General features: G+C 34.6%; 1 protein-coding gene across 2 annotated transcripts in view; it reads right to left on the bottom strand.

Annotated features, from left to right (window-relative positions):
- PXDNL (peroxidasin like) overlaps nucleotides 1-14,887 on the bottom strand; it is a 428,875-nt gene that overhangs the window by 81,899 nt on the left and 332,089 nt on the right. For both annotated transcript variants that reach the window (XM_045789101.2, XM_087864880.1), the window contains 2 exons: nucleotides 5,427-5,539; nucleotides 2,843-2,999 (listed from right to left, as the gene is read on the bottom strand). In XM_045789101.2, coding sequence (XP_045645057.2) covers nucleotides 2,843-2,999; nucleotides 5,427-5,539 — 270 coding nt within the window. The remainder of the gene's footprint in view (nucleotides 1-2,842; nucleotides 3,000-5,426; nucleotides 5,540-14,887) is intronic.

Here is a 14,887-nt window from a genome sequence, read left to right as displayed (position 1 = left end):
CTGAACCATTTTCACAAGCAAGAAATGAGTCATAAGAATATACTGTGAATTATGAACTTCACAGCACTTACCAGCACAATATACATAAGAGGTGTTAAAATAAATTATGTTTTGAAAAAAAATTGTGAGGTTTTTTGGGTCTAAAGTAATATGTATAGCTTTCATATGCCAAATATCATCCAGAGAAAGAGGTATGCTGATGTGTGTAATATTTGCCAATACAAAATACTTTGAGGACATCCTAAGCCAATGGATAGGTTCCCCGTAAATACTATATGAGCATTACAGGTTTTTTAAAAATGTATTAGAACTATCACATATATGAAAAAAAAGCCTCCTTAAAAAATCAAAACCTTTAGGAACCCTTTTTTTTTTCTATTATAAATGCTTTACTTTGAACATCACTCATTCAAATGAATGGTTTATATACATAATGCCCAGATTTTGTTTAAATTGTTATAGTGTATTTTTATTATTTTAGATTACTTTGTATGGTTGTATTCCCAACACAGAATAGAAACTCACAAGGCATAATCCTCTTTGTATCACTTCTTACACAATGAGTGGAGTTACACCATTACATCACTGCTGAAATAGGGCATTAAGATTGGAAAATCCTCCTATAATGCATGGTCTTTTCCCTTTAAATAGGATGACTGCTGAATGAAAGGGTCTAAGTCATAAAATGTTCTATAAGTGATATTTTATATTGACACATTTCCTCCTATTCTGCTAATTTGGGTTGTTTGAACACAAACACACACACACACTCTTAAATCTTAAATTTATTCATAACTTTAAAATTTATATCTTCATACTTTTTCTTCTCTATATAAAAATATTTCTAATATCATAAAATTTATTTAGTATGAGATACCAATATAAATTAATTATCCCTTATATTTATATTAAAATGTCTCAAGAGCAAAAAACATAATTTTTTCTTGACTGAATAACTTCTTCTTTTGTACTATTTTATCTCTATAGCCTGACTTTCTGTTTTCTATAACAATAGAGCAGAATATTGGTGAATGCTACGTATCACTGTTTTAAAATCTGGTAAATAGAGTGATTAATACATTTGAATCTAAATGTTTTACTTTTAATGTGTATATATGAAATAGTTAAATTTCAGTCTACACAATGAAATTCTTATGTTGGAGGTTCTAAAATGTTGACCAATGTGACTATAGTGTTTGTGTGTATGTGGCAGAAAAAAACAGAGATAGGGAGAGAATAAGAAGCAGAGAGAGAATATTTGTGTATGTTTGTTTAGTGGTAAAGATTTCTAGCATCTTTAGAACCTAAAAGATAGTAATTTAAATTTTATAGTAAGTTTTTTCCAAAATGCTCAAGAATATTTTCTCATAGATCTCATAAATAGTTAAGCAGTAGAAAAGAGGCTCTATGAATTATAAAAAGAAACACAACTACTACAGATTTTAAATCAGGAAAAACATGAAGTCAAAGCAAATACCAAGTAAGGCTAAGATTTTGTAACTTGAAAAAATTCTATGTGATGAAGAATTTCTGACCCTCCTAGAATAAATATTTGCTGGTTACTAGATACATTGTTATAATTTTAAGACTAATAGTCTGTATTTTTAACAAACAATATAATAAATATATAAAGATTGATGCACCATTAATGAAAATATATAGTTTATATAAAACACCCAAACAGATGAGTATTTGGATATTTGATTTCTCAGGAGAATTTTCAAGTGTATGAAACTATTGTACTACATAATAGGAAGACAGTGACATCTTTAAAAATGTGATTTAATTAAATAAATCTATTTTTATCCAGGCCTCTATTTATAATGAGAAGAGTTACCCAACAGTTTTAGAGACCCGTAAAAGCTGGAAAAACTGAAAGGAAAAAATAAATCTGTAAAACCCTATTTATGAAATCTGCCCATTTCTAAGGAAACCAAAAAGCAGGCAAAGCCTAAAATAGTACTCCATATGCTTGCAGCTAAACTCATTTACTTCAACTGCTGATTGTCAGTAAGGCAAAAGCTCCTAAACCCACCCACAAAAAAAGCAACCCTAATGTCACTTCCCATGTCCCCACATGCTGTGCTTTTCTTGAATGCTTTCCCCATGTGGAGAACATGCCAGTCCATCATCACAGCCAGTCCCCATTCCCATACCCACAGCTGAGGTTTCTACTTGACTCTGCCTGCAATTAGACTCTCTCACTTCCAATACAAACTGATTGATTGAAGAAAAAAAAAGGATTTTATTTTTTGTAAAACTATGACAATTTTTTTAAGCCATCACCATTTGTAAACAACTAGCAGAAGGCTACAGCTAAATAACCAGATGAATGACAAAATGTAAAACAATGCCAAATATGTTGACCAATAATAAAAGTTCCAAAATATTGAGATATTTGTTCTTATTAGTGGCAAATCTTAACTGGAAGTTTGATTGATTGACTGATTTTTAATTTTATTATGGAACTAAATATACCAGATCAGAGTAACTCATACATGTTAAATTCCATTTATCCTTAAATCCCTGACTCCACTTTATTTAGTTATTAATGTATCTTACATTCTATAATTTCATTTCCTAAGAAAATGTGATATACATTTGCAAATCCTTCCTATTTTTGTTCACTTTTGCCATTGATAGTTTTGGTGTTTGATAACCTTTAATGTAGCTTACACTTAAAACTTAGATTTAAGAAATTAAAATAACTTTGATTTAATATTAACACATTTGAGTAGAAAAAAACATATAAGGGAATTTGGGTAGTGAGGCAAATCATTTAGGATTAGGAGTTGAAGCTATCAGAGACATTTATTTGGATTGCATGAAGAGCCATACATACCTACAACTGTGAGAAACATGTTGGCTGTGACAAGGCCAAATGAATTCCGAGCCACACATTCGTATCTTCCTTGGTCAGCTTGCCCTGCATCATAGATGGTTAGCATGCCTTCACCACTGACATGGAATTTGCCACTCTCAGTAATCTGAACACCTGCCTAGGGAGTGAAAAGAATTGTCACTGGAGCACTAGGGTGCCTGGGTGGCGCAATTGGGGTGCCTGGGTGGCGCAGTCATTAAGCGTCTGCCTTCAGCTCAGGGCCTGATCCTGGGGTTATGGAATCGAGCCCCACATCAGGCTCCTCCTCTATGAGCCTGCTTCTTCCTCTCCCACTCCCCCTGCTTGTGTTCCCTCTCTCACTGGCTGTCTCTATCTCTGTTAAATAAACAAATAAAATCTTAAAAAAAAAAAAAAGAATTGTCACTGGAAGAAAATATGATTCCTTAAAAAATAACATCTTACATTTTGTTTGATATGGTTTCATTTGTTCAACAAAAATCTACTGAGCACCTACTGTGTCAAGCATTAAATGAGGTATTTTATGAATCTAATGAAAAGAAGAAAAAAGAGAGAACGCGCTTTCTAGGAAGTGTGGTTTGTCTTTCTCTCTTGATTAAAATGATAGTCAAAATTCAATTATGTAATTATTTAATATTATGAACATTTAAAAATCATTTCAGTGAAAGAATACATAGTTTATTCATATTTTTCTTACTTCTAGAAAAGGACTCTGACAACAACAATAAAAAAATTTGAAAAGAAGGAAAATTATCATAAATCTACCAACTAAAAGCATCAAAATATTTTCATGTTTCTGATTCCTCTTGTTTTTCTTCTTTATACGAACTCTTAAGTTTTATGTAGCTGCAAAGCTTTATATATCATTTTTTCTCAATTAAAATTATACCTTAAGAAGATAAGATGACTATGTTTCATATGAAATTATCAAAGTGTATCAAAGTGTATTCAGTTATAATTAGTATAGATTTATGTACTTTTCATTATTATGCTATTAATTTTTAAAAAGGAAAATAAATTGGCTCTCTAGGACTGTGTTGGAGTGGAGCAGGGGTAGAGATGCTTCTTTCCTACCCCTCCCCCAAGAGATTCACAAGAAACTGAGGATGGAAACTGCTGTTTCAAAAGAACTCATTCATACCCCAGTGATGACTAGTAGATGAGAATGTAACCAGAAAGTTTCAGAGTGAAAAAAAATTCCTCATAGGTCTTCAGATTCTCACAGTTGTCTTTGGCCACTACTAGAAAATAAGCCCAAGGTGATGGATGGCTGGTAACTCAGGGTAGGAGATGAGAGGAACTAACAGGACCTACCAGGTGGAGGGCAGATGAAAAAAGACCAGACATACAGAAGGCTAAGAAGTGACCAGGTGCAAAAGCAATAAGGTCCACGGGCTTTTTCCTTTAGGACTACCTCCCTCCACTTCCTCTTCCTGGACCATCATTACATCTTCTTTGCAAAAGTACTCCCTTCCTATCTGCTCTCCTTACGTACTACCAGAACTCTCAAGCTAACCCTAGAGTTCTATAGCCTTTGCTTAGAGTCTCTAAGCTATCAGCTAGCTTTCCAATAAATTCCTTATCTGCTTATTTTGGGAATAGCCTAATTCACATCTATCTTAACCTTGTGAATAGAAAAGGATTATTATAAAGATTAAATGTGAGAGCATTCATAAAACATCTGGCATATAATCAGCCCTCAATCAATTCATTTGGGATTAAAAGCTACCTTTTAGAAATTAGACTGAGCTATTTTGCTGATACGATTATATGATACAGTATTTAGTATAATGTCAAATAAGGCTTTAGAGACTGACCAAAATGTGTATTTTTCACATTTCCTATTTTTAGTAAAAAATATTTGAATTATATAATATTACATTCAAAAGAAATTATAAAAACTATTCAGACTACTTGAAAGTACCTGAGCCTAAAGGTTCAACTTTGAGACCACTAAATTTATTTTTTATAAAGAACTGCCTGTGATGGTCAGCTACAGCACAAGAGAAGTGAGTCACCAAACCTCAAAGAACCAAAAGAAGTAAAATATATAAATAAGAAGCTATTATTTCTTTAAAGTCACTCAAGTTTTGAACCTACAGAAGGACTTTTTTTCATGTTACTTTGTTTTAAAACCAAGTTTTTCATTCTTGTTTCAGCTAATGCCTTACTTTTATTTCATTTCTGAGTTATTAATTCAAATTCAAATTCAAAATTGTTTCTTGCTAATTACTAAAACTCTTAATTTACAAAAGACAAAAGCAATTATTCCTTAGAAGAATTTAGTTATGCTTATGAAGCTTTCATCACCAAGCAAATAAGAAAGGATAAATTTATCAAAGCCCTGAACCAAAACCAGATGTAGTCACTTAAAAAAATGAACAACAACAACAACAATAACAACAACAAAAAAGCTGGAAATAAACTTATTTCAGTGTAAAAAATATTACTTGCTAGCAAAATTCACAACAGTAATAAATCAATGTGAGAATCACTACCTCTTTTCAGTGGGTCAATACATTTGTCAATGTTTTTAATATTACTATACCTTTAGTTGAGATCTTACCTTGTTCCAGGTAATTATGGGTTGTGGTTCTCCTTGAACATGACATGGAATGTTTATATTCTTGCCAACCTCTACACTTGCATCCTGAGGTAGTTGAGTAAACACTGGGAGAGCTGTGGAAACAAATCAAAATGACATCATGTCAATACCATTTTTGTCAACATGTGCCATCTAAGTCAAATCATATAAATCTGGATATGATATTGTTTAACCACACTAGTGTTTTTAAAAGCAATTACTTGGACATCAGAGAGAGTAATAAATATCAAAGCCAGGGTACTGATAATTAGGATAGAGATAAGAACAGAAAAAAAGAAAGAGAAATACACAAAGCCTTTAACCTTGATACTTTAACCCTAACATTCAACCTTAAATATTTTTATTATTTATTTCTTCAGATGAGTAGTGGGTACAAAGATTTTAGTACTCTTTTTCAATATCTTTTCGTAAGCCTGAAAAAAAGATATATGGTAACATCAAAAGTTTATTGCTGTCTAAAACAAAGACATTCAATCTTACTTTGTGTCCTCAAAAAACAAACTATCGTGACTGACCTAATATGAAATAGATCTTTGGAATAACCCTATAACTATTAATAACATTGTAACCCTATAATCCTATATTTTTTAAATCCCAAAACATACATTTTTAGGAAAGAATTAAAATCTTTTTACTAGATCTAGAATTCTATCCAACATAGAATCTCTTCTAGAAACTAAAAGAGGAAGGCATGTTTCCTTCTTTTTAGAAGGCTTATCTTAATACCAAAACCAGATAAAGTCAGAACCAAAATCAAAAAAAAAAAAAAAACAAACCTATAGACCAGTACCTCTCATTAATATAGACACAAAAATCATTCATAAAGTATTGGCAAATAGAATTCATTAATATAAAAAATGTTTATACACCATGACCAAAGAGAGTTTATTCCAGGGGTACAAGACCGGTTCAGTATTTGAGAATCTACTATACAAACAAATTAAGAAAAAAAAAGTCCTCATAATTTCAATTAGTGCAAAAAGTGTTTGACTAACTAAAAACTCTCAGAAAAATAGTAATAGAGAGGCTGCACAACTTGAAAATGAACATGGACAGGAATATGGTGGAGGAGTAGGGAACCCTAGTTCTGTCTGGTCCCTGGAATTCAGCTAGATAGCTATCAAATCATTCTGAAAACTGCAAACTTAACTGGAGATCTAAGAAAAGAACTGCTGTAATTCTACAAAGAGAAAAATGACCACATTTTGTGAGGTAGGAGGTGAGGAGAAGTGAATCTCAGGTGATATATCAGAAGATAAACCCCGGAGGGAAGGAGACAGGTACCATAAAGTAATGTAAGCAGTGGAGGGTAAAATTGAAACTTATAAAAGTCTGCTCTGGTTGGGGACGTCCCTGCCTGAAAGGTGCTCAGGTGGCAAAGTGGGGTGGAATCCCAGGTGGGACAGTGTGCTCTCTGGAACCCCAGGGTCACAGAAAGAAGGGAGGTGCCTGAGAGCAGCAGCATTCCCAACCATTGGAGCAGGGAAGCCAGCTGCAATGGGGTTGTTCAGGAGTGGGCTTTCTGCTCATTGTTTCCATCAACCACAAACTGCTGCACAGTTGAGTGACTGTTCTCCATCAGGGGCACAGCAAGAGGCAGAACTGCAGCAAGAACCCCCCTCCCTCCTCCTCTATAAAGTTTGGAGACTCCAAATTGGGTCTCCTGCCTGAGATAAAAACAATCCGTCAAAGGCTGGGTGAACACAGTGTGGACAGAAAACAGGGAAACAAGAGTAATTGATTGCTTTTCTGTGAGGGCTCACTTAAGGGGGGGCAAGAACTGTGGGGCAAGGGGGGGCAAGTTCTGTGGATCTCTATCCACAGAACTTTCAGCTCTGTGGATAGAGATCAGGACACTGCCCATTTCTTTTTCATTTTGATCCCCCAAAGTGGTGTTGAAAGACTTCAGAGAACAAAAGCCACATAGAGCAATCCAGAGCCACTTATACTGAGCCCAGGCCCCTGGCAAGGGGTATGCAATTCCACCAGACAAAGACACTTGGGAATCAGCGCAACAGGCCCCTGCCCAGAAGAACAGCAGGGACATCCTGCTAACCATGTTTTCTGATGATACAGAACTGCAAAATACAAAACAGCATTAGGGGAAAATAGTAGAGAGAATTCATGTTTTTTTCTCATGATTTAGTCTTTCAGTTTTATTTTTTTTCCTTTTCAACTAATTTATCACTCTTTTTAAAAGTCTTTTTTAATTTTCATTTTTACATTTATATTTTATGTATATATTTTTTCATTTTTGGCTTCCTTTCATTGTATTCAGTTTTATTTGTGTATATATCTATACACAAAATACATATATGTGTATATATATACACACACAGGTATATATATGTATTTTGTGTATAGATATATACACATGTATATACATGTATACATATATATATACATATATATTCATTGTATTCAGTTTTATTTTGTATATATATAAATGAAATATATATGTATATATACACATGTGTATATATGTATATACATATATATACATATACATATGTATATTCATATACATAAGCATATATATGTGTTTTTCTTTCTTTACAATTTTGGGATCTAATTTCTTTCTTGTTTATTGTTCTTTTCTGTTCACCTGTTTGATTTTATTCTCTCTCTCTCTCTCTTTTTTTTTTTTTGGTATCTGATCTCTTCTGATTTGTTTAGTGTGTATTTTTCTAGGGTCATTGTTACTGTTTTTGTATGTACTCTCTCATTCATATATTCTTCTCTGCTAAGAACAACAAGATGGAATAACTCACCCCCAAAAGTAGAACAGCAGGCAGTACTAACTGCCAGGGACTTAATATGGACATAAGTAAGAGGTCAGAATTACAATTCAGAATAACAATTATAAAGATACTACCTGGGCTTGAAAAAAGCATAGAAAACACTAGAGAATCCCTTTATGGAGAAATAAAATAACTAAACTCTAATCAGGTAGAAATCAAAAAGGCCATTACTGAGATGCAATCAATAATGAAGGCTCTAACTGCTAGGCTAAATGAAGCAGAAGAGAGAGTAAATGATATAGAAGACAAAATGATGGAGAATAAAGAAACTGAGAAAAAGAGGTAAACAACCACTGGATCAAGAGGGGAGAATTTGAGAGATAAGTGACTCCATAAAGTGAAGCAATATTAGAAAAATTGGGGTCCCAGATGAAGAGGAAAGAGAGAGAGGGGCAGGAGGTATATTTGAGCAAATTATAAGTGATTTGGGGAAGGAAATAGGCATTCAAGTCCAGAAGGCACAGAGAACCTCCCAAAAAATCAAAAATAAGTCAACATGTAGACATGTAATAGTGAAGGTTGCAAATTTCAGAGTCAAAGAGAAAATCCTAAAAGCAGTTCAGGAAAAGAGGTCCTTAACCTACAAGGGTAGAAACATAAGGCTGGCAGCAGACTATACACACAGACCTGGCAGGCCAGAGAGGACTGGCATGATATATTCAGCATGTTAAAAGAGAAAAAAATATAGCCAAGAATATCCAGCAAGTCTGTCATTCAGAATAGAAGGAGAGGTAAAGAGCTTCTAGGACAAACAGAAACCAAGGAATCTGTGATCACTAAACCAACCCTACAAGAAATATTAAATGAAATCCTTTAAGTGAAGAAAGAGCCCAAAAGTAACACAGACCAGAACGGAACAGAGACAATATACAGAAACAAAGACTTTATAGGTAATACCATGGCACTAAATTCATATCTTTCAATACTTACTCTGAATGTAAGTGGGCTAAATGCTCCAATCAAAAGACACAGGGTATCAGATTGAATAAAAAAGCAAGACCCATAGATATGCTGTTTACAAGCGACTCATTTTAGACCCAAAGACACCTCCAGATTGAAAGTGAGCATTTATCATGCTAATGGATGTCAAAAGAAAGCTGGAGTGGCAATCCTTATATCAGACAAATTAAATTTTTTAAAAAGATTTTATTTATTTATTTGAGAGGGAGAGAGATCACGAGCAGGGAGGGGGAAGGGTAGAGGGAGAAGTAGACTCCCCACTGAGCAGGGAGCCGATGTAGGACTCCATCCCTGGGGTCATGACCTGAGCCACAGGCAGATGCTTAACTGACTGAGCCACCCAGATGTCTCCAGACAAACTGGATTTTGAACCAAAGACTGTACTAAAAGATGAGGAAAGTCACTATATCATAATCAAAGAGTCTATCCAACAAGAGGATCTAACAAATGTAATATTTATGCCCCCAACAAGTGAGCAGCCAAGTATATAAACCAATTAATAAGAAAAAGAAACACATTGATAATTATACAATAATAGTAGGACTATAACACCCCACTCACAGTGATGGACAGATCATCTAAGCAAAAGATCAACAAGGAAACAAGGGCTTTGAGTGACAAACTGGACCGGTTGGACTTCACAGATATATTCAGAGCATTCAATCCTAAGCAGCAGAATAAATATTCTTCTCAAGTGCACATGAACAGTCTCCAGAATAGACCACATACTGGGTCATAAATCAGGTCTCAACCAGTACCAAAGATTGGGATTATTTCCTGCATATTTTCAGACCACAATGCTTTGAAATTTGAAGTGAATCACAAGAGGAAATTTGGAAGGAACACAAATACATGGAGGTTAAAGAGCATCCTACTAAAAAATGAATGTGTCAACCAGGAAATTAAAGAACTAAAAAAATTCATGGAAAAAAATGAAAATGAAAACACAACTGTTCAAACCTTTGGAATGCAGCAAAGGTGGTCCTAGGAGGGAAGGATATAGCCATACAAGTCTGTCTCAAGAAGAAAAAAGTCTCAAATACACAACCTAATCTTACACTTAAAGGAGCTGGGGAAAGAACAACAAATAAAGCCTAAGCCCACCAGGAGAGGAACAGAAATCAATGAACTAGAAACCAAAAGAACAGCAGAGCAAATCAATGAAACTAGGAGCTACTTCTTTGAAGGAATTAATAAGATCGATAAACCCCTAGTCAGACTTATCAAAAAGAAAAAAGACCCAAATTAATAAAATCATGAATGATAGATCACAACCGACACTAAGGGAATAAAAACAATTATAAGAATATATTATAAGCAACTATATGCCAACAAATTAGGCAATCTGGAAGAAATGGATGCATTCCTAGAAAGCATATAAGCAATCAAAATTGAAACAGGAAGAAATAGAAAACCTGAACAGAACCATAACCAGCAAGGAAATTGAAGCAGTAATCAAAAATCTCCCATCAAACAAGAGACCAGGGACGGATGGCTTCTCAGAATTCTCCCAAAGAAGAATTAATACTTACTCTTCTGAAGCTGTTTCAAAATATAGAAATGGAAAGAAAACTTCCAAATTCATTCTATGAGGCTAGAGTTATCTTGTTCCCAAAACCAGACAAAGACCCCACCAAAAAGAATTACAGACCAATGTCACTGATGAATATGATTGCAAAAATTCTCACCAAATTACTAGCCAATAGGACCCAACAGTACATTAAAAGAATTGTTCACCACAACCAAGTGGGATTTATTCCTGGGCTGCAAAGGTGGTTCAAAATCCACAAATCAACCAATGTTACACACTACATTTATCAAAGAAAGGACAAAAACTATATGATCCTCTCAATAGATTCAGAAAAAGCATTTGACAAAGTACAACATGCTTTTTTTTTAAGATTTTATTTATTTATTTGACAGAGAGAGAATACAAGCTGGGGGAGCGTGAGAGGGAGAAGCAGGCTTCCCATTGAACAAGGAGCCCGAATGCGTGGCTCCATCCCAGGACCCTGAGATCATGACCTGAGCTGAAGGCAGCTGAGTAACCTACTGAAACAGTCACATGCCCCGACAGCACGCTTTCGTGATTAAAACAATCCACAGTGTAGGGATAGAAGCAACATACTTCAATATCATAAAAGCCACCTACAGAAAGCCCACAGTGAATATCACTCTCAAGGGGAAAAACTGAGAGCTTTTTCCCTACAGTCAGGAAAACAACAGGGATGTCCACTCTCATCACTGTTGTTCAGCATAGTACTAGAAGTCCTAGCCTCAGCAATCTGACAACAAAAAGAAATAAAAGGCACCCAAACTGGCAAAGAAGAAGTCAAACTCTCACTCTTTGCAGATGACATGATACTCTATGTGGAAAACCCAAAAGACTCCACTCCAAAAGTGCTAGAACTCATACAGGAATTCAGCAAAGTGGCAGGATATAAAATCAATGCACTGAAATCAGCTTCATTTCTATACATTAACAATGAGACAGAAGAAATAGAAATTAAGGAATTGATCCCACCTACAATTGTACAAAAAACCATGAGATACCTAGGAACAAACCTAACCAAAGAGGTAAAGGATCTGTACTCTAAAAACTACAGAACACTTATGAAAGAAATTGAGGAAGACATGAAGAAATGAAAAAACATTCCATGCTCATGGACTGGAAGAACAAATATTGTTAAAATGTCTATGCCACCCAGAGCAATCTATATATTCAACTCAATCCCTGTCAAAATACCATCAACATTTTTCACAGAGCTGGAACAAATTATCCTAAAATTTGTATGGAACCAGAAAAAACCCTGAATATCCAGAGGAATGTTGAAAAAGAAAACCAAAGCTGGTGACATCACAGTTCCGACTTCAAGCTCTATTACAAGCTGCAACCATCAAGACAGTATGGAACTGGCACAAAAACAGAAATAGATCAATGGAACAGAATAGAGAACCCAGAAATGGACCTCAACTCTATGGTCAACTAGTCTTTGAAAAGCAAGAAAGACTATCCAATGGAAAAAAGACAGTCTCTTCAACAAATGGTGTTGGGAAAACTGGACAGCCACGTGAAGAGGAATGAAACTGGACCATTTTCTTACACCATACACAAAAATAGACTCAAAATGGATGAAAGACCTAAATATGAGACAGGAATCCATCAAAATTCTAGAGGAGAACATAGGCAGCAACTTCTTTGACCTCCGCCTCAGCAACTTCTTACTATACACATATCCAAAGGCAAGGGAAACAAGAATAAAAATGAACTATTGGGATTTCATCAAGATAAATCTTTTCCACAGCAAAGGAAACAGTTGACAAAACCAAAAGACAACATACAGATTGGGAGAAGATATTTGCAAATGTCTTATTAGATAAAGGGCTAGTATCCAAAATTTATAAAGAATCTATCAAACTCAACACCTAAAGAACAAATAATCCAGTCAAGAAACGGGCAGAAGACATGAACAGACATTTCTCCTAAGATATAAAAATGGCCAACAGACACAGGGAAAAATGCTCCAGATCACTCGGCATCAGGGAAATACAAATCAAAACCACAATGAGAGACCACCTTACACCAGTCAGAATGGCTAAAAATAACAAATCAGGAAACAACAAATGTTGGGGAGGATTGAGAGAAAGGAAACCTCTTACACTGCTGGTGGGAAAGCACGCTTGTAGAGCCACTCTGGAAAACAGTATCGAGCTTCCTCAAAAAGTTGAAAGTAGAGCTTCCCAATGACCCAGCAATTGCATTACCAGGTATTTACCCCAAAGATACAAATGTAGTGATACAAAGGGTCACCTTCACCACAATGTTTATAGCAGCAATGTCCGCAATAGGCAAACTGGAAAAAGCCCAGATATCCATCAACAGATGAATGGATAAAGAAGAAGTGGGATAGATAGATGATAGATAGATAGATGATAGATAGATAGATAGATAGATAGATAGATAGATAGATAGATAGATGATAGATGTATATAGATAGATAGATGATAGATAGATGATAGATAGATGATAGATAGATAGATAGATAGATAGATAGATAGATGATAGAAAGATACACACACACACACACACACATACACACACACACACACACACACACAATGGTATACTACTCAGCCATCAAAAAATGAAATCTTGCCATTTCCAATAATGTGGATGGAACTAGAGGGTATTATGCTAAGAGAAATAAGTCAAACAGAGAAATACAATTTTCACATTATTTCATTCATATGTGGAATTTAAGGAACAAAACAGAGGATCACAGGAGAAGGAAGAGAAAAATAAAACAAGATGAAATCAGAGAGGCAGGCAAAGCATAAGAGACTTTTAACTATAGTAAACAAACTGAGGATTGCTGGAGGGAGTGGGGGTAGGGGGTGGGGTAACTGGGTGATGGGCATTAAGGAGATCATGTGATGTAATGAGCACTGGGTGTTATATGCGATTGATGAATCACTGAACTCTACCTCAGAAACTCATAACATATGATAAGTTAATTATTTGAATTTAAATAAAACAAAATAAAATTTATTATTTTTAAAGATATTATTTATTTAATAATAAATATATTATCTATTATTATTTATTTACTTGTCTCAGAGAGAGAGTGCACGTGTGAACAAGTAGGGAGAGCGGCAGGCAGAGGGAGAAGCAGGGAGCCTGCTGTGGGACTTGATCCCAGGACCCAGGGATTATGACCTGAGCAGAGGGCAGACACCCAACTGAGTGAGCCACCCAGGCATCCCAAAATAAAATTAAATTTAAAAAAAAAAGAAAAAGAAAATGAACATAGACAAAAACCTACAATAATCATTTACTTAATGGTGAAAGAGTAATTGTTTTCCCCTTGCGATATGGAACAAGGCCAGGATGTCTGCTCTCAGATCTCTGACTTAACATAGCACTGGAAGTTCTAGCCAGTATAATATGACAGGAAAAAAACATAGAAGACATACAAATCAGAAAAGAAGAGATAAAACTGTCTCCATTTGCAGATGACATTAGTGTCTATACAGATAATTCTAGAAATCTACAAAATACTTCAAAGTGAGCTCAAAAAGATTGCAGGATACAAGATAAATGTAAAAAAATCAACTGTGTTACATATTCAAGCAATGAACGTAAGAACACAAAAATTTAAAAAAGAATACCTTTTACAATTTTTCAAGAACATTAAAATATTTATGTATAAATCTAACAAAACGTGTGGTACTTGTATGCTGTAAACTACAAAATGTTGTTGTAAGAAATCAAATGTGATATAAGTAAATTAAGAGACACATCATATCCATGAATTGGAAGTCTCAAAATAGTAAAGATGTCATTTCTCCATGAATTGATAATAGGTTTAATGCAATTCTTACCAAAATTCCAGAAAGATTTTTTTTGATATAGACAAGATTATTCTAAAATTTATATGGAAATGCAAAGGAACTGAAATACCTAAACAATTTTCACCAAGAAGAATAAAGTGAGAAGAATCAATCCACTAGATTTTAAGACTGATTATATAGCTATTTTAATGAATACCGTGTGATAGTGACTCAAAGAACTGCATCAACAGAACCCAGTATGCCCAACTGATTTTAAGGTGCAAAGAAATTCAATGGAGGCCTTTTCAACAAATGGTGCTTGGTTACTGG

Source organism: Ursus americanus, chromosome 9, assembly GCF_024610735.1.
Source record: "Ursus americanus isolate L20-20 chromosome 9, mUrsAme1.1.p, whole genome shotgun sequence".
Lineage (NCBI taxonomy): Eukaryota > Metazoa > Chordata > Mammalia > Carnivora > Ursidae > Ursus > Ursus americanus.
The sequence above is the reverse complement of the archived record's forward strand: the minus strand, read 5'-3'. Positions and strand labels throughout refer to the sequence as shown.